The sequence below is a fragment of the Thamnophis sirtalis genome, unplaced genomic scaffold, assembly GCF_051295495.1.
Source record: "Thamnophis sirtalis isolate CommonGarterSnake01/CBP01778 unplaced genomic scaffold, rThaSir2_p1.2 scaffold_1, whole genome shotgun sequence".
Taxonomy (NCBI): Eukaryota; Metazoa; Chordata; class Lepidosauria; order Squamata; family Natricidae; genus Thamnophis; species Thamnophis sirtalis.
In genome coordinates, this window is record NW_028261381.1 from 106,184,619 (window position 1) to 106,206,295 (window position 21,677).

The 21,677-nt window shown below is 36.1% G+C and overlaps 1 protein-coding gene across 44 annotated transcripts in view; it reads left to right on the forward strand.

Moving 5' to 3' along the window:
* Window positions 1-20,618, forward strand: part of MADD (MAP kinase activating death domain) — an 87,658-nt gene extending 67,040 nt beyond the window's left edge. For 43 of the 44 annotated variants that reach the window (XM_087720805.1, XM_087720579.1, XM_087720539.1 and 40 more), the window contains 5 exons: window positions 1,437-1,509; window positions 3,542-3,648; window positions 11,407-11,476; window positions 17,845-17,891; window positions 19,183-20,618. In XM_087720805.1, the coding sequence (XP_087576931.1) occupies window positions 1,437-1,509; window positions 3,542-3,648; window positions 11,407-11,476; window positions 17,845-17,891; window positions 19,183-19,290 (405 nt within the window). In that variant the 3' untranslated portion in view covers window positions 19,291-20,618. The remainder of the gene's footprint in view (window positions 1-1,436; window positions 1,510-3,541; window positions 3,649-11,406; window positions 11,477-17,844; window positions 17,892-19,182) is intronic. The other variant, XM_087720765.1, reaches the window with a different exon arrangement.
* Window positions 20,619-21,677: the final 1,059 nt, after the last annotated feature.

Genomic DNA, 21,677 nt, shown 5'->3' on the forward strand with positions numbered 1-21,677 from the left:
ACCCTCTTTTTTGAGGAAAAAGGTGCGTCTTATACTTCAGAAAATACGGTAGTTCACTTGTGGCTATTTAGGAATTCTAGGCTGATTCCTCTTTTAACTCCACACCCAGGATTCTATACTCATTCTCCTGCAATTTTAGAATTTTGGTCCCTAACAAGATTATTTAAGTGCCACTGTGTTTTTTGCACTTATTAGCCTCCTTGGCAAATTTGATTATTTCCACTTAGAAGATAAGTGTGGGTAGCTGTAATTTTGTGCTTTGTTTAGAAGTGTGTCCACCAACTAAGAACATCCCCCTCCCCTGATAAGCTGGAGTTAGAAAGGCGGTCCTTTACCGGTTTGCCTGTTAGTAAATGAATAATGGTCATGTCATTATTTGCCAAATTGTTTGTAATGGAATGTCCTCTTATGTTTGCTCATAAAGGAAAATGTTACTTACATCCTACTTAATCCTCATTTTAGATCATACTCATTCAAAATAGTAGGCTTGAATTTTAACAATCCTAAAAGAAAAGTTATTTTATAAAATGGTAATCCAAATGTCACTTTTACTCCTTTTTTTCCCTTTTCCCCTTCCCTTTCCTCCCGCCTCTTCCCTTCCCTTCCCCAAGAAGCCTTTCTTTTCCCTTAGAAGCACTGAAGTATTGGGGGGATTGTTTCACTTTATCTTCACAGTAATCCTGGATCCTCTGGTGTTTCCAATATACAAATAAAGCATGTTTAAACATCAGCCATGTATATGTAATGCCTGGGTGGCTATCAGAGCAAATCTTTATCTTATAGAAAATCTTTAGGTTGGAAGAGAAAATGCCTTAAATGTATCACTTTCCTTTCTAAAGACAGCATAAACTAAAATCTGATAGAGTGGATACAATCTTGTTTTCTTGAATTACTCGAACAGTTCTATGCATAAAAGACAGTATATCTGCACTATAATTGGAGCTAAAGAAAGTTGTCACAGTCAAACATCTCCAAAATGATAGCAATGATCATTCCATAATGTTTGGGTAACCATTATTATGTTTACTTTTGTTTTATGATTTCTTTTTCTACAGTGCTGGTTTTGTTCTAAATAGCAATAATGTTATTGACCTTATTAGATTAAAATTGATGCATTGTGGACACATAATAAGCATTCATAAGCTCCTGAGCAATTTGGGTCCAAAAACTATCACTTAATATTTTGACTAGATTTTGGGAAGATGCAATGCATAAATTTATAATATGGTGGTTTTAATTCGAAAAGTTACTTCAGAAGAAGATTGCACTGCCTGAGTCTGATTAAAGCAACTGCATCTTTTCCCAAGATTGTACCAAAGTGATAAGGAGTTCCCGTGAAAAATCACATTGTCATATATCTTTTCTGTCCTTTGCAATTATCCTATTTTGTTAGTTCCATGCTTTATTTACCATTTTGTTTCCTTTTATTTCAACAGTGCCGGGAGTTATATTATTGTGTAAAAGATAGTATGGAAAGAGCAGCTGCAAGACAACAGAGCATAAAGCCAGGTAAGATTTTAGGTTTTTAAAAAATGTCAAGCATTATCAGAACATTTATGTAGCTCTTTTTGTTAAAGATCTGAAAGTATTAAACTTCCTATTTTATCCAGTTTAGAAAAATGGAATTATTTCATTTTTGGATGCTATGTATGTATGTATGTATGTATGTATATATGTATGTATGTGTATGTATTTATGCATGTATGTATGTGTATATCTTTATATACACACATACACATATGCAATACATTACTGCATGATTACAGTTACAGAAAGAAACATATAGCAACTAATTCCAATTAGTGAATAGGATACAGAGAAGTATCTATCTTAGATATTTTACTAAGGCACATTTATGACCTTCACCGCATTGCTCAGTCACGTGATCACCATTAGTACATGTTCTGTATCTGATCTATAGTTTTTTCCCCTCCCTCTCTTGCAAGCAGATAAACTGAAAGAAAAAAGATTGCAAGAAAGGAAGATGTCTTTTGCACATCAAAAGCAATGCAATTCTAATGACAGCCCAGGGCTAAGAGCCATAGGTGTGCCATATAAGCAGCTTACAGTATGCTTTTGAAATTTCTTTCTATCCACTCACTAAGGGAAATGGAGAGGAAAAAAAGCAGTCAATCCACCCTCCTAAGTTAAAGTGCAACATTCTGTTAATGTAGCTTTACAATAAAGTGGAATTAGCTCACCTGGTTGTGTTTTCTGTCTCTCAGTGTCATTCCCACATGCCATTACAGCACGGGTGTAAAACTCAATCGTGTCATGTGAAGTCACGTGACGCATCGTGGCATTATTTTGCCTTTGTGGAGCTGGGGTGGATGTGGTCTGTGCATGATCCATCCAGCCTGCAGGCTGCCAGTTTTGACACCCCTGCATTACAGCGAAGACCATCTGTAATTTACTCTACAAGCCTTGATGATCCTTCATTCTTTTATGACTCAATGAAAGAGAAGGATCAGGAGAAAGGCATTCTCTAAAATATTGAAATAAGATCTAAACTTATGTTTGTATCATTTATGCAAAGGTTAGAGAGTAAAACTTCATTTATCCCTTTTCTATGTCTCTGTTATAGTGCTGTGTGTATCTATTTTTCAAATCAGTAAAATGTACAAAGTCAATCCTTGATAATGTCAGGAAAGGTTCGCTGCTAAAAGTCGCTAATGCCTATTCATATTTTTAAGGCATTGCTTTTCTTTCAAAGGCATTGTTGGGTCAATATATGTATAATTTGGAAATGTAAAAGTGTGGATCTGTTTCACGTGTGTTTATTGTATCTGTTGTTTAGATGCAAATGTGATTCTTTGAATATTGCTCTGTATATAATAATTGTAAGCCAGCATGGTATAATAGATAATATGTTGGACTGGCATTGGGACAATGAAAGGCCAGTCTCAGTCACAGAAGCTCGGAGGTGACCAATCTTTCTTTTCTCAGCCCAACTTACTTCAGAGTTGTTGGGAGGAAAAATTGGAAGAGGGAATTCCATGGATATAGTCTGGAACTCATTTAGAAAATATGAAATATCAATACAATATTGACAAAAAATATACATATATCAGTATTGTATTGTAGTCTCCTGGCTAATGTAACATTGCCATACACTAAATAAATAAATAACATGGTAAAGAGCAAATGGTAGAGAGAGCCAGGGGAAGCCAGTAGTTATTTTCCTTAACTTGTCCTGCATTAAAACTATAACAGGCTCCTCACTGACTCTGTTAATTGAAGCAGAATGTGGCTTGTTAAATGAGGCACGGCAAACTATGCTGGCATATTTCTCTTCCATTTCAAGGATTGAAAAAATGCACTACAATGTCCTGAAGAACAGCCCTAAGTTATCTCATTGTGATTCTGCCTTGAGAGATCTTCTGCATCTTTGAAGTAGAAACTTAAATTGTTCCCGTGGTTCTGTTTTGGAAGAAGGATTTTATGCTAGAAAATTAGTCCTTTTCTTTTTGTGTGTAATGATTTGATGTTTGGATATATTTTCTTATTTTTTTCCTCCCTTTATTTTCTGTTTGTGTTATAGGGCCTGAACTTGGTGGGGAATTTCCCGTACAGGATATGAAAACTGGCGAAGGAGGCCTTCTCCAAGTCACACTGGAAGGAATTAATTTGAAATTCATGCATAGTCAGGTAGGAAATTGCCTGTAATAGGTCTTAAAGTAGCATGACTGTTCTTGAAGAACACCAGTAAATGTGTTTCCTCTTCCCTATACCAGAAAAGGGAAAGAAAAATGTCACAGCTTTCAATGTTTGTTTCCTTTTAAATTGACAGATTCTTCTTGTTAAGTAAAAGAGGTATTTTTTAAAATCTGCTTTAAAATTGTTTTTAATTATGAGAAGCAGATTAATTTTTAAATGAATGTATATAGGAGTTATTGACTGTTTATAAATGTCAGTAAAATAATAAGAATGGTATTTTTTAGAAACACATGCTTCAGTTTATTTTTAATTAATTTATAGTGAGTTTGTTCATTCATATTTTCTTCATGGTTCAAGTGAAGAAAGTTTTTTAATTGAAAAATAGCCATTGAGATGATAGTGTGCATTTGGTTATGTTAGATTTCTGCAAAGCACCTCAAGCAACATTTAACAACTCTGGGTATGCTCTGACAGATTGCCTAAATGTGGCACTGAAATATAGTAGCCAAACATTGCAAAGCAGTTTTATTACCACTTATATCTGGTTTATTTATACTGATTCTTATTACATGGAAAAAGGAATTAGAATTGGCAATTGCAAGTTATTTTTTTAAAATAGTTGTCCTGCATCATATGTTTTTCTTGTGGTTAAAAGTACTCTGGGCAACATACCAGGCAAAGAGATTTTCTCAAAGTAATACAGATATCTTATTTTGCTCCCTTTATTTATAGAGCTTTATCTCTGGGTATAGAGGAAACACAAATGGAATTATGTGCCACTTTTTTTTTCTTTAGATGTATGTTCTTTTTGCTTCTCCTATTCAATGGTTTTATTTTGCTTCATGTTCATGTTTATTTTGCAAATAATGTACATTCAGTTTTAGGGTTTTGTGTGCTTGTATATCTGTGTGTAAGACTGTATAAGAATGAGACAAGAGGAGAAAAGTTAAATTTGTCATTCAGTCTTTTGTGCAATTGTCTTTATATTATTTATTTTGGTAAGTTTAATTGTTTTGGTGTCTCTGAGAACCATGGACTGTGCTTCAGAACCTCTGAAAATACATGCATTGAAAATATACATGCATTTGAAGGTTCCTTTGAAATTTATACTGCAGTTACATGCAGTACTCAGGAGAGAAGTTGCTTTTCAGCTAAAATTATATGTAACTATTAAAGAGTGCAACGGTACTTTTTATTTTTCTCTAATTCAGTGGTCCAGTCTGCACATGGGTATATATTCACGCCTGATTCCAAGTCCCTGATGAATGAACAACATATTATTGTGTCAAACTTGTTACAATAAAAAAGAAAAATGCATAAACGGAATTAACAATAATATGGCATTGACATTTACAGGGAAGAAAAGCAAAGGAAGTGCAGAGAAAAAAAAATAAAAATGGGTCTGGCAATTTATGTCATGTACAAAGCAAGTCTCCCCCAAACCCCATAAGTAAACTGTGCAGCTGTCCTCTTCCTTGCTCCTTTCTAAAATCAATAATAATGACTCCCGCAAGGCAAATATTGACAGATCACACACATTGTTGAATATTAGATGCAGGTTTGTCCTTACAATATTATGCATTAATTCTTCATACCCAAATGATCATTAAAACTGGAAGAAGTGTTTTTTTTTTGTTTTTTTTTAGGGAAATCCATTTTTAAAGCAGAGTTTGGACAATGTATGTTTTGTTGTTATGTTGAAGATAAATGTGAAGAGTCATACCCTCCATAGTAGCCATTTTGAGACTATGCCACTGATTCAATACGTCTCCCAAATCTAAAAATATTGCATTCTGGATTCCTTCTTTTGAATGTATTGTAGAATTACAACTATAATGCACAGAGATGAAATAATTTAAAGTCATTATATAAAGCCAATTTCTTCAAATTTTTAACACTCTATTACAGTGCTTCTTGATCTTGCCAGCTTTAAGATGACTGAACTTCAACTCCCAGAATTGCCCAGCTAGTCATGTTGGCTAGGGAATTCTGGGAATTAAAATCCAGACATCTTAACTTTACCAAAATTGAGAAACAATGCTCTAGTTCTGTTATTTTGGCAGCTGCTAAAGTCTAGAGCAGGGCTGTCAAACTCCTGGCCCACAAACTGGATGTGTCATGCGCTGGCCGTGCCCACACCCAGTTTAGCAAAGGGGAAGAAAGTCCCGATATGTCATGTGATGCCGCTGTGATGACATGAGTTTGACACTACTGGCCTAGAGGGAGACTATGGCGGAGAGTGATTCCCACCTGCATTGTGATGATAATGCCTGTTGTATCCTTAATGGATTGAATTCTGATAGAAGGTAGTGGAGAAAGGGAAACATCTGTGATGTTTTCTCTAGGACTTTCCTTGAAAGGTGTATTGGAGCTGGTCTTTACCTTTAAAGAACAGCATATCATTGGAACAATGCTTCTGATTCTTGACAACTTTAAAATGAATGGATTTTAACTCCTGAATTCCCCAGGTAGCATGGCTTTAGGCATTACCTAGTCACACATCTTTAAATTGCTAAGATTGAGAAACACTTCACTGCAATTATGCTGGAAGAGCATAATTATAAGAGTTCTAATGCTGGTATGCTGCTTTGGGAAAGTACTTCTGAATAAAAGTAAGCATTCAATGATTTACAAGAATGATAAACTGTAAAATTGCAACTCAAAGCATTCTTTGAATGTGATTCATGGAAAAGCTTTAAGAAAATATGATAAGCATAAACAAATTTATCAGTTGTCTTTTTAAAATGAATTATGGGTTATTCCATTTCATTTTAATACAAAATTCTGTACCTAAACAACAAGAATTCATTCTTTGAAAAGTCTGTCTTTTGCCTTCCCCAAATTACTTTTTTTGTCAAGAGCATAAAATTAAGCTACAATTTATTGGTTATGTATTTATCCTGGGGATAGGATTTTAAAGACAAGTATATTATCTATTGGTCTATATATTAATCCTGGATTATTATAAATACTTGCTTAGTGTTCATAACTGAACTGCCACATAACAAGATTATTAAACAGTTCTGCTTTAATTAATCTAAAATTGAATCAAATTACATGAATTTAAGATTTGAACAGTAGACTCAGTTTGGCTTTTTTTGTTTGGATTTTGATTGCTTCCTGACTATTGTATCATTTATATATGTATACACCCACACACACACACATGCATAAGTTGCTAATTGTATGTCATCCAGAATAGTATGGGAGCCTATACATTTCATAAATTTTATTTATTTATAAATAAAATGATAAATAGAAAATTAATTAGTAATTGTAGAGGACCACACAATGGATATTAACTGATACGTTATATTTATTTTAAAATACTTTTGTTACTGAAAATTTGTTTTAGCACATTTTGCTTCTAAAAAAACATACTAGAACATTTGCAAGGATGCAGACTTTCCCAAAAGAGGAAATAATGATGTGAATCTGTTGGATGAAATACAGGAAACATTATTTATGGAGACATAATTGACAATACAAACATCCTGGCAATGTAATCAATGATTTGAGCAAGAAATTCAAGAAAGACATAAATAATTGCTTTGTTAAAATGTTTTAAAATAGGCATACCACAGCTTTTAAATAAGTCCCCAAGCTTCTCCACCTATTGGTGATGTATCATTTGGGGGACCCATCGATCTCCAATATGTCAAATTATCCCTTTCTTACTAGAGGTTTGCTCATCCCATTTTTAGAGGAATATGTGCTATGTTAACCAATCCTGCTGAATGTTTCATGAGCATTCAGGTAGCGATTTTTAGAATACGTCTTCCAAGGAAGATGCCTAAATTTATGAAGTTCAAAGCAAGCAGGAAGGAAAACTGCTGGTTTATAATGACTGATAATTTGATGGATGTTATTATAAGTTGTAGAGAATTAAAAGCTCTGTGTAGGGAAAATAAATATACTTGGGACGCTGCTGACAGCATTTTTATTACTGCTGGGTGACACTTAGTAGAAACAATAGAAGTCCTATAAATAGAAGTCCTATAAATGTGAAGAGAGATTTTCCTCACAGCTGCAGTGGTTGGTTAGTCCATTTATAAATCCATTAAATAATATATTGTTATAGAAAGACATATTATTAAATACTAGTTTTTAATATATTTTATTAACATGTCATTAATATTACATGGCAAGAAGTAAATATACTGTTACAACTTCAGGAGGAAAAATCCTGAAAATTGTGTAAAAAAAATCTATTTCTACAATTTATGATAATTCCTGCATGTTTTCATATACTTACTTATTAACTGCCCCTTCCAGTGCTTGATTATTAATTTATTATAAGTTTGAAGATGGTTACTAACATGCCAATGGCTGTTATTTAATTTTTTGCAGATCTTAGAGGCCTATAGACTAACTAAGGTTATAAAATATATTTTTAAAGAAATCAGTATTTTTTATAGATTATGCCATATCAGTGGTGGGTTGCACTTACCTTCACTGATCGCACACCTGTTCCATTCGAGCACGCACCTGACTCTTGCTACACATGCGTGCACAATCCACAACCCCTGCAAAAACCAGCTGATTGTTGGTGCTCGCGCAGTCGCCACACACTGTGTGCGTGTGCACAATTTGCCTTTTGCCATAAAAATAAGTATAGAGAGCGAGTGGGCAGGTGGGCCAAAAGTGCCATGGTACCCGTTTGCTCTCACTTGTTCCGGGCCACTACTGTTTCAGCTGAATCTTGCTGAACTGGCAGCAACCCTGGCAGCCTTATGTTGGTTAGTAAAATGGTAACTGTAGTTTTTTTTATATGAAAGATTAAACATTTTATTTATAATTGGCACAGATAGCTGTTACTAAAACAAACACTTCTCCCTAAAAATTTAGTTTTAGTTTTGTTCATTAGAACAGGAAATAAATTTGTGTGTACTGTAATTATAGCAGAACCGGTTTGTTCATTTCTGTCACGTTACTTTCACTCTTGCTCAGGCTGTTGCATACTTAGTTGTGGCATCCTATAGTCACAATTACTGTTGCTGACCTTCTCTGCCAGCTTCCCACAAGTAAAGTTAATAAGGAAGTCACATTCCAACTGGCAAGGAAGGTCACAAGTCACTCAGGTCAGTCTGCCTCAACATGGGCCTTTTCTTTACTTGTACACACAAGGACCTTCCTTTCCTAAACTGCCTGCACTTGTACACAGCCATGCACCTACTAGCACCTTCCTTCCTTGGCCTCCCTGTGCACATGCATGCACATGCCCCTTGCCCTCTTTCCCAGCCTTTTTGGCTTTGCATACACACATCCCACACCCTCTTTCCAATATCTCCTTGTGCTGGTGCATATGCATACACATATGCACACATTTTATCCCCTCTTTTGCTGGAGTTCTTGTGCTCACACACACATTCACCCTGTATCTCCCCCCCCCCCATCTTCCCTGCACTTGTACAGCTTTTTCTGGCCTCCCTGCAATCATACACATGCATGCAAACACCTCACACCATCTTACCTCAGCCATTCTGAGCTCATGCCACACTGCAGTACTCCTCCAAATTGTGTGTATCCTGCACTGGGCCTGTTATGGCCTCCCGATTCGCTCTGTGGCACCCGTAAGCTTTCTAACTGGAACTCCCTCTACTTCCCACTTAACGACCCATGTGTCTTGGGGTTACAGTGACAACTGGTATTGGCTGGATTGCTATCACTAAGCAATGCAGTCATGTGACTTCCTGCTTTACAACTACATTGCTTAGTGATGGCAATCCCAGTCCCTGTTGCCATCAGAACTTGAGATCTGTATATTGGAATTTGGGTGTGTGCCATTATTTTAAATTGATTTAGATATATGATGTGTCTCTAATTTTTGGTATTCTGTATTTTGTTTTGGGGAGAATTATATATAATTCTGATAGAAAATCAATACATAGAGGTTTTGTCAACATTTATATTTATAAAAATTTTCCTAGACTGCCTACACATAATTTCTAAAGCCCAATCTTATTTCAATAGAAAATTTAGATTCTTCTCTTCATCGAGGTTTTAAATATCTTTTCTTATAAATATCTATTCTGTTCCTAGCCTTGTTTAACTATTGTTCCCATTCAATAAGGTTAAGGTTTGTTGTAAGAATTTCAAGCACCTGTGAAGCAGGGGTGGGTTCCGGACGGCTTTACTGCTGGTTCACTTGTGTGAGCACTTTATGTGTGTGTGCTGGATATGCACTGCGCATGCATGTAAGAACTCAAAAACAAGATGGCAGCAGCGACGGCAACAACCGGGGAACCGGCTCGGGGGTTTGGCAGGCCTGGGTCGCTGCCAGTTCCAGTGACCCAGATTGCCATACCACTACTGATTCAGCTGAACCGGTAGGAACCCATCACTGCTATGAAAGCCCTCACACCTCCAAAATTTGCATCAAGTGATTATTTAGTCCTTTGGAGCAGGATTGTGAGTGGTGCAGGGGATAATAGAGGAAGGGCAAAGATTCTAAACAATCTTACTATTTCTCATTATCCAAGATAATGTTTTGCTACCAAAAAGAGGATCCCTTTTGTTAGCTAATTGGAATGATGGTCTGAAATACATTTATGCAAATGTCATAATACTTGTTTGGTAGTATGAGAGGAACATAACCTTTTGTAATTTCTGCAATTATAGGAAAATCTTACAGTAATTATAGTACTTTTTCATTTGTACCATACTAAAATAATTGTACAAACGTTTGCCATTTTATGAGCTTTTTTTCCTTTTAGAAAATACAATTATCTGGGCCTGGACATTTTAAAGTGGCATTTGAGGTGTTTAGACAAAACTGGTTATCATCTTAAGCTAAATTTCCAGGACACATTTATTTTCTCTACCCACCCCATCACAATAAAAAGACTAGCTTGCCTTTTTATTCCTTGGAGTTGATATCAGTACCGTTCTAAGAAATACTTGGGAATTCAATTACTGGTAAAACTAAGATGTAAATATTCTTTTGTATAGATTTTCTTTTTGCATCCCTTCCTTGTAAATAATAAATTGCTCCTCATTCTGACTGAAATTAATGGCATTACATTTTGGAGGATGTGGGTGGATGTGTGAAATGATGCTGTGGCCATTAAAATCAGAGCACTTGCAGATTTGATTTCTGATTCACAGAAATTAAAAAAAATCTATTGCTTTTTTCATAACCTCTGTTTTCTTGGCACTTTGTGTCAAGGTACAGCCCATGAAACATAGCAGACAACTGGTTTGGGTGGGAAGCATGGCACCTCTTGCCTGCCCTCTGTGCTGGAGGAGGATGCATGGAGGGGTAGATATTTGATGGGATGGGACAAGATTACAAATCAGAGACCAAAATTGGGAGTATTCTTTGTCCCTTCTTTTGTTGTATTTTGAGGTGTGTGGTTTTTTCCCCCCCCTCCCCGCTTTCTTTCTTTTACTGAGTGCCTGAAGGGAGTAGCAATGTTGAATTATGTCAGAGTTACTAACTCCTTCGTTTCTCTTCCATGCTTTCTCCTCCTGCAAGGAGCGGAAGGTACTTCATCTTCTGCTGTCTTAGCTTCTTAGCCTTTTAAGTTGTTTGTTGATTTCTAGCATTGTGGCAAGTTTTCAATATTTACTTTGAAATTCCTCTTTCTTTTGGTTTAAATAATTGTAGCTTGATTAGTAGTATGAACTACAACATCTCACACATTCCAAGTTATACCTGCTGTGGTGTGCATTTTTATGTTTATATTATTTAGAAAGGATTTCCTCCTTTAGCCTAATCTTGTCTTTTTTCCTCCTGTTTTCTTTCAGGTTTTCATAGAGCTGAATCACATTAAAAAGTGCAATACAGTGCGTGGCGTCTTTATCCTGGAAGAATTTGGTAATTACATTATTTTGATATTAGGTTTGTACCTGCATGGCAGTAACTCAAATTTCTAGTCCTCTCGGAGAGGCAGAGCTGTAGCTCTTTTAGACAGTAGGCTTTGTTTGCTAAGATGGCAGAGGAACTAAAGATTGATTGAGGAAATGTTCGAAAATAAAGGTGAAAATTAGTAAGCTTGTGGCATTCTTCAGTGAAATGACAAAGGAAGACTAGTGATTTCAAGGAGACAGAAAGAAGCATTGATCTCTAAGTACCTTAGCAGCCTGAAAATTGTACTAATTATTTAAATAAAATTGTTTCCAGGTGTCATATGAAATATCATGTTATGGGAATGCTGTTTGATAAAAGTCATATTCACTGTAAATTTGCTAGTTTTAGATGCTTTGGAATCTTTGTCACATCTGCTATTAGCACGTCTAATGTTCTTGAATTTTTGAACTGAATCTTTCTTTTGGCTGCTTGAAACAATTTGAATGAATTGAGTAATTGCAATATGGTCATTTTTCATGGGGACAAATTAAAAAAGGAGGTGCAAGGAGAAGAATTTGTGCCACACAGAGTGCAGTTTTTTAAAAATCTGAGTAGAGATATTACCATCGTGCATACCCTTTAGTGTTAAACTCAGAGGTGGGTTTCTGCCAGTTCGGCCTGGATTGGGCGAACCGGTAGTGGCGGCAGCAGGAGGCTCTGCCCACCCACCCAGAACACTTCTGTGCATGTGCAAAAGCATTGTGCGCGAGTGCACACACATGAGGAAACCGGTAGTAAAAAAATTGGAAACCCAACACTGGTTAAATTGTTGTACAGAGCACATAGAAAAGGCTTATGAAATAGTCAGCCATAGAAATTTAAAAATAAGAAACAGAAGCATGGCTAAAATTCACACAATCACCATAATTTCTTCTTGATTTTCTATAATATCAACCATCCTTTTTTCCACCTTATCCATGAACGTGCCATGGCATTGCCTTTTGTTATTTTATTGTGAGTAACTTAGAGTAATTGATATGAATTATTAGTCCAGATGATGTTTTCTCTCAATATAATTTATATTGTAAGAACCCCCCCCCCCAAAAAACATAGAAAAATATTCTGAATTGGTTTCTCTAAGACCAATTTGTAAGGTTCTTGTCACATGCACTGCACCAAGTGTCAATTTACACAAATTTTCACCTGTTGCTTAGGATCAAAGGCTTCAGGATTGGGGCAGTCATCTGGATTCTTCATCAAGTTTGGAATAATATATAGGTAGTCTTTGCGTTATATCCATTTATTTCAGTGATTGTGCAAAATTATGATGGCACTGAACAAATGATTGTTATTATTGGTCCTGAAAGATCATTGCAGCTCTCCTATGGTCACACAAAATTTGGGTGCTTCACAGCCAGTTCACATTTCCGGATGGTTGCAGTATCCCATAGTTATATTTCCTGCCCTGCGTGAAATACCTCTGCTTCAACTCCCCACACCCTACTATCTTCATTCCCCATCTCTGCCTTTTTGACTGCTTTGTACTCTTCTGCCTACCCTGTTGCCACCCCAGCTGACTTTCATTGTCTTCTTCCCACCTCTGCTGGCCTGGAATCCAGGCACTGGGTGAGAGTACAAGCCCAAGACACATGCAGCAGGATGGTGGAGCCTTGGCTGAAGATGGGAAGGAGATAGGCAGGTAGGGAGAGCTGAATTGGAGGCTGTTCACACAGGGAAGGAGAAGCATGAGGCCTGGCCTAATAACTGCAGTTTGAACAGGAGGTTGCCGTTTCTACGGTAGGTGGGGTGGTCACATGATGCTTAATGTGTATTCTGCTTAGTAATGGAAATTCTGGTTCCAATTTGGGTCATAACATAAGGACTAGATGTAAATGTTGAGTTATTCTATTTTACATTTGCAAAGCAGCCTGTAAAACTTCAGGCTTCAGGCCTGTTATCTACAATTAATTAGAGAAACTTCTCTATCAGGGCACAAAGAGAAAATACAGTATCTGCTGTGAACTCCACATAGGTGTCAGGAAATGCATCTGGCTAGTAAATGCTCAGCTCCATTCAGTTGTCCTGACTCCACCCTGAATTTAAAGGAGTAAATGGTTGTTAAAAGAAAAAAAAATATTGTCATCATCTGTTGCTGTACATTTTTCTTCCATTGGAATTGTTTGCAGGTGTCTTTTTCAATATTACAACCTTTGGGAAATCCTTCTCCCATTAGTTTTTCCTATGGTTGTATAGCAGTTATCATTATTTATATTATCTGTTTTTTGAAGTCCAAAATAAATATTTGGTTATATTTAATTTTAGATTCCCTTAAAATCTAGAATACTGGTTGTCAGAAATCAGATCAGGAATTTCCTTAAAGGACTATGCTTGACACAGCTTGTCCCCAACTTCCTGGCACTATAACTTCATGCCTCTTTCAAAGATCTGCAATTTGCTTTTGGTAGACATTATTTATGTCGTCTCCTTAAGCAAACAGGCAATGGTGGACACAAATAGCAATATTGTTATTTTTTCTTTCGCATTTAAATGAATTGTTCACTAATTTCCTTTTATGAGGAGGAATGGATCTTTTTAACATAATAGTGCAAATAAAGGGGGGGGGTGACATAATGCCTCATGACATCACAACACAAACTCAGAATATAGAATAACAAAATTGGAAGAGATCTTGGAGGTCTTCTAGTCCAACCCTTTGCTCAGGCAGGAGACCCTATACCATTTCAAACAAATGGTTATCCAATCTCTTCTTAAAAACTTCCAGTGTTGGGGCATACACAACTTCTGGAGGCAAGTTGTTCCACTGATTAATTGTTCTGTCAGAAAATTTATCCCTAGTTCTAGGTTGCATCTCTTCTTGATTAGTTTTCATCCATTGCTTTTTATCCTGCCTTCAAGTGCTTTGGAGAATAGCTTGACCTCCTCCATAGCTTATGTAATTGTGTCAAGCATTAAGATAACGAATCTAACAACAGCTTTTTGTGGTGTCACTATTGTGCTCATGTCATTCCCCATCACTGAATAGGAATACCTGTGGATACCCATGACAATGAAATTCCTATTCCCTTTGATTGCTTCTTTCTTTCTGAACAAACTGTACCTTTATAAGCTACGCACGGAAATCATCCCATTAGTGTCTGTTATATCTATTAAATTATATATGCCCTTCTGTATTAGGATCTCAAGCTTGCTTTTGTTTCCCTTCTCCCCAATAGCATTAGTGTATAAAGAGTGAAGGCCTTCAACGTTATCAGCCAATAATCCTTTTTATTTTTCTGTAATTGGCTCCACTTCAGCAAAATTCCAACTTTCTATAGTTCCTAGGGTGGCCTTATCCGAAACCATTATTTCAGTAGGTTTTGTCCCCTACTCCACAGGTTCCATTTAGGACTTTCCAATCAAACTTACTGTGCTTTGTCTGAACACATTTTTACTAGTCTTTATGTGGTCCAGTCCTCCTTATGTCTATAATGCATCACTGAGGTAATTTAGACCCTGGCAGAAACTACATGTCTGCAATCAGCACCTAATGTAATAGTTTGTAATTGGTTTTAAAGTGTTTTCCTTTTCCTGTGGAACTTCCTTGGCAAACTCCTTTCCTTTCTATTCACTTGCTCCCTTGAACCTGACTGCTTTATATTCTTCTTAATGCTTCTGTTTACTCAGAGGAAGCAGTCGTTCCGACCACCTTTCAGTTAACAGCTCTGGTTGCTTTTTGGTCATTATCTATTAGTGGATGATCACTTTTATTTCATAGAAAATATGCGCGATTCTGGCAACTGGCCTTGTAACTAAGTCCAATATTCTCAGCTGTGGTAATCTAAGTTTGGATACATTCTGCATCTCTGTGGGAGGTTTGAATGCAGCTTCTCTATGTCATATCTAACCGATAGACTTTGATGCCCAAATTTCCAGGGGTAAGGCTAAGATCTTATAATTAGTATAGAGCAGTGATGACGAACCTTTTTTGGCTCGCGTGCCAAAAGCGGGGGCAGCGCAGGGGGGTTGTGTGTGGGCATGCCACACCCGTAATGCAATGTGCATGACCCCAGCACACATGCACGCATGACCAGTGCTCCCCCCCATTTTTGGTGTGCCTTTTTCACCCTCTCCAGGCTCCAGAGGCTTTATAGGAGCCTGGGGAGGGCGAAAACAGCCCCCACCCACCCACCCTCCCCCAGAGGCCCTCTGGAGGCTTCAGGAGCTTCCCTGAAGCCTCTAGAATGCAAAAAACTGGCCCTACAGGCAAACCGAAAGTTCAGGAACGTACTTCTGGTTTGTCTCTAGGGCCGTTTTTTGTCCTCCTGAGCCTTCAGGGAAGTCTCCTGAAGGCTCCAGAGGGCTAAAACCGGCCCCACGAGCAAACCGGAAGTATGTTTCCAAACTTCCGGTTTGCCCATAGGGCCAGCTTTTCATGCTCTGGAGGCTTCAAGGAAGCCTCGGGGGGCGAAAAATGGCCTCAAAAGAAGGCCGCAGTAAACTGGCCAGCTCGTGCATGCGCGCTGGCCAGCTAACGGCAACGCCTTGCATGCCTTGACAAATGGCTCTGTGTGCCACCTGTGGCACGTGTGCCATAGGTTCGCCATCACGGGTATAGAGTCTCATGTTGTTTGAAATAATTTAATTGATGAGATATGTCTGAGTTGGAGTGCTCTGTTGCAATGAATTGTTCCAAAAAAGTAGGAAGCATCAGATTCTTGGCTCTGAAATTTGAGTTACTGCTATGTACTTGTGCTTTAGTTTTATTGTGGCCCCTTCACTATCGCTGCTATGAAAACCTTCATTCTCCAGCAGGTAATGTGGTCCTTCATCCCTATCGTTTGCTAGTACTGTATATGCTCATTAACAGGGCAAGAGACTGCAAGATGTACTTTTGTTTATTTCTTCTTTTAATCTATTTAATTTGAGCATTATCAAAAATCAAATGCAATTCTGGAGGGCGGGGGAAGAGGGCAATCCTTTTTCGGAGCTTCACTGTTAAACTCTTGTATGATAGAGATATATTATTCTTATTCTTTACACTTTAGAATTCTTTTTTAACCTTATTTTTAATTCTTTTCCTTATGGAAAGGTTATAGCTGGTATATGTAGTCAGTATGATGGTGCCCTTCTAAAATGATATTTAAATGTCAGATTTTGCATTTTTTATTCTGACTTGTCTTTCCCTCTCAAGGCCACTTCTGTCTGATTTACCTGTTTGCCTTTTGAAATCACATACTAACTGCAAAGAAATATTTGTGTGGTTCTTTTTGTAATAATTTATGGGTAATACAGAGTTAGTCTCAGAATTATGTGATACTAATAAGTAAAATAGTTTCAAAGGATTTTTTTCCAGTTTTCTGAATTTTGCATCCTTGACCATGTATGGACTTCATATGGATGATTTTTTTTAGCTCTCCAAAATATTGATTTCATATAATATCAACTTATTGTCTCATTCTTCTTTAATAGTGTCCTGTCATCTTTAGTATGTATTGCTTAATCTTTACTGTGTTCCATTAAGTCTCTGTAGTAGCACTTTTTTCTCTTACATAAAAAGGGTATGTTTGGATTTTGTTTGCATTACCCCCACATATATTAAAGTCAATTGTTCATAGATTGACTGCTATTTTTTTTTCTCTTAGTAGGTAATATGATATTTATTCTACTCATCCTTCCCCATGTAGCCCTATATGATCCGGTTTCCTTCCTAAAATGGATATGTTTCCTGTTTGGTGTTAAATGATGAAGCAACAAAGCTAACATGGATTATCATTAATTAGCAAAGAAAGAATTTAGAATTCTGCTCCTATTTTGGTTTTAGAATGTAGATCTTTTTGGATACTTTTCAACTGTTGGCCAAATGCTCAGGAAGAACAAACCTTCCTTAGAGACAGTTTTATTACACTAAGGGCATTTAGAAGTTGATCTTTCATTGGGAACATGATAGAATCTTTATATGCCTAAGTACATTTACTTCCAGTTTATTTGTGGATGCATTTCATCAATATTAGGAAATAGTTGCTAAAACTATTTTCTAGTATAAGTGGGATAGACAAGAGCCAGCAGTTTTTGGAGCTTGGTAAATGTATTATATACCAAAATTATCTATAGAAGAATTACTAGGATATATTTTAAAAAATCATATATTAGTCAGAGGAATCCCAAATGAATATATATCCTAAAGTATTTCTCACTGTAAATTACTTGTATTTCTATGGACTTGGGTGAATTGTTACAATTGAAAAATATAGAATTAGTTAAAATGTCTTTTTCCTGCAGCTGTTCTATGTTTCCCTTGGACCTTTTGTTACCTTTGGGAACATTATACTATTCCTTTCATTTTTTCCTCTCGTTTTTTGAACTCTTTGTTTTGTCTCTTGCCCGTCCGGTTTTAGTTCCTGAAACTAAAGAAGTGGTGAGCCACAAGTACAAGACACCAATGGTAAGTTACTTACTATGATTTTTTGGTTATTTTTCAAAGGTTTTGTTTTCATGCCTAGCATTCAAGATTTTGAAATAATATGTATATGACCAATTTCAAAAATTATATATCAGAAATATAAAAACTGTAGGAAATACACTAGGCTAATGATTTTAGAGAGTGCAACAGAATTTGATAGCACAATATTTCATCAGATTGCTGGCAAGATTTATGGTAGCTCAAATATTCATCACTTTAACTTAATTAACATGGCAGTTGAACTACCAATGATTAAAAGTTTATTTTTTGTATCTCATTTTTCAAAGTGGTAGGTGAATGTAACTTAATATGTCTACTTTGAGCAAACCTGGCACGTCATGGATTCATTTGGAACATAAATATATTAATAATTCTCACTCCTATGAATTAAGGTTAGAATGCTGGCTTTTATTCCATAGAATAGTTGGGCCATGATATTTAACTTTTTTGAAATTCTTTATTGTATCCATGAAAGTACACCAGAAAATTGAAAAAGATTTATACCCAGCGGTATATTTGCATTATTATCAAATATAAAAAAGACACTTTTCACTTAGCATTTAGAACATATGTACAATACTGTATGCATAAGTGAAATTTAAATAACACTTTCTTTAAATATTACACTGCAATGCAAAAGTACAAAGTCATACAAAGTTACACATCTTTCTCTGAAAAGGATTTAAGGGACAGGTGGAAGGCAAGCAGTAAGATTATATAAAGATTAGGGATCCTTAGTGATCTCTGAGCTTGATTGTTTTCTTGTAGACGTTTTATTACCCAAACTAGGTAATACCAGTGCAGTAAATAGAGATTAGAAGAGTATTTAGTAGCTAACAATTATATTTATAAAGTCATTTAATTAGGAGAAGAAAGATAAGGTCCCTGAACTGAGCAGTGAAAATATTTAATTTTAGAGATGAAACTATGATTACATACCAGCAAAGTCCATGAGAGTTCATATCTCACCTTCTCACCATTCCTCTCTATTTGCTGCCAACATGGGATTTAGCAATTAAATTATATTTGGATTTAGTACAGGTGATTCAACTATAAACAAAATTTACAATTCATTGGACTTTAATTATGCAAGCATAAAATGTGTGCTTGCTTATTCTTATCAGTGATGGAGATGGAGGAATTGCCCACATCAAGACATTATGTTTCATCTTTGCATTTCATCTTATACTTGCTCTAAAAGTAAGAAAACTTTACATCTACATATACCCAACTACCCAGCACCTGATTATCTTATTTTTTGAATGTCTTCTAGGCTCATGAGATCTGCTATTCGGTATTGTGTCTCTTCTCTTATGTGGCAGCAGTACGTGGGAAAGAGGCAGAAAGCAAAAGCAAACCACCTCGTCCAGTGTCCAGCTGATCAATGTTATTGTTGGAAAACACATTGCCATGCAGTTTTCTCCTTTCTTTTGCGGTTGTACAAGCTCACATGAAAACCGTTCATATATGACCCCGTTCATTTGAGTATATGACCCCGCAAATCCTCTTTATGGAAATGAAATTTCATAAGCACATTCAGGCCTGTGCTTAAGATATTCTAAGCATTTGCATTCTGTTTATCACCTTCTCTTTTGTATTTAGTTTGTCAAGATGGCTCATATGACACTCCTTTTTATCTCCAGTTGTACTGTTGTTTGTTTAATTTATAGGCATATGCCTTCTGTTTCAGATTTGTTATTGTGTGCATTGTGCAAGTCACTCACTCTTGCCTGGATCAACTACTGTTGCTGCTGTTCGGATGCTTACTTTTACTTCCTTTCTTGTTTTTGGTACTTAGAGAATCCTTGCCAATAGCCCTTTTGTAGACTTCTTCAATCCTTTCCACATCAAGGGTTGGAATAGATGTATAATTTCTGTCATTGTGTCATCAAAGGAATGGCTAAAGATCATACTGCAGGTGTGATTAAATAGTGATCTCATGATCAGTATGCATGTGCTGTACATACTATTTTAAACATAAGACAACAATTTTGCTCACATTCCAGTTCAATTCACTAGTATATACTCATAGACATAAATAGGTTTCTTTATGATAAGTGTATAGAATTAAATGAGGACAGGAGAAAAGCCACCAAAACCAAGACAGTATGATTGGTTTGAATGTATGAGATATTCATGTGAAGCCTGAGTGTGTGCAGTGCATTGTTAGAAATACATCCAGTTATTAAAAAGTTGTAAGCATGCACAAATGTATCAGTAGCACTGTATCTTCTCATTTTATGTCCCTTTAGCCACGTCTTTTGTCAGTCTATTAATGTTCATTTTTAAAAAGCAAAACGTCACTGTGTAATGAATTTTCCCTTTCTGGTAAATTTCCATTTGACAATTGTTGAGTAGGATGAAAATAAAGGAATTATCTTTCTACTTTTCATGGACTATACTGGACTCTAATGCAAAAATACACCAAGGTACTTGAAGGAGAAAATTTACAGTGGAGAAGAAACTGTAGAACATCTGGCAGACTTCTCTGGCTGATGTTGAAGTACCACAGAAGTGATAACATTTCTAGGCAACATGGCTTTAGGAATCGTTGGGCTTGTTCTGCACAATTTAATCTGTATGACTGTTGAATTGACTGCACTATAAAGAGTGGGAGGGGGGGAAGAAATGTACATATTTCAGTACCACATATATTTATAGAAAAGTGTACAGTTGTCTGAATGTTAAATTAAAATGCAATTAAACCACTGTTGCCTCTTGTGAAATCTTATTAGTATTGCGTACCATGTGCATGACTTCAATTTCAGATAAAACCAAAACTGAAGGAGCCATCTTTAAAATATATAATTAATTCTCATTTGAAAAGACTAGGTAGAAGGAGGGGGCATTTATTATGCATAGATGTTGATTAAATATGAAAGCACCTTAATACAGCTTAATTATATCTTTATTAAAAAAGACAACTGATGCAGAAAATTCATTCATTTGAAGCAAAGCCCTTTGCATTGTGTCCAGGCTGTGTCCATGTGCACGTGTGTAATTGTGTGTCTGCTTTTAAAGTATTAAATATTTGTAATTTTAGGTTTTAGAAGAAGGAAATTCTCTTAAGAGGTAAAGTGGGAAACATAGCTCAATATTTGGACTGATTCACATCAATGTAATGTCATAGCGCCTTCAGACTTATAATGAAATGAAGTGCACATTTCTTCTTAACATTTTTCACTCTACAGCAGGTTTGGTAAATTTTGAACAGGCATGGAGTTTAATTGGCTATAATTTTATATTTGTGATCCACTATGAAATACCATGCAAATAAATTATTTGCTCCAAAACGATAGTGTGGTAAATTATTTAACATTGCAAAATGTTGCATTATTTTCACTAAGTTCATTTTAAAAGAGAAATTATGCATTCTCACTAGTTTAGCCAGCGTTCAAGCCTATCCAGGCCAATGTGCAGAAAGTGAAAGAGATGTGTGAATCAGTTTATAGTCTAGTATGTGTTTCCACTGATAAGGAAAACAGAGCAAGGCTTCCATCCATAACCTCACTTTATTTTTTAGTCTTCTGTTGTAATTTTGCACCACTGCAGCATGAAGTAACTTACATAGCTATCAGTCAACTGAAATGCAATATAAAAATAAAAGCCATCACTTGCACTTATTGCTTTTATTACTTTTTGTTAGATTACTTTGATAAACATTGTATTGGTTCATAATTCATATTATTGTTCATTTTAAGATCATTGTTGATCATAATGAAGAATATATTCTTAGCTTCTTTGCTTTAATTACTATTTTTTCTCTTT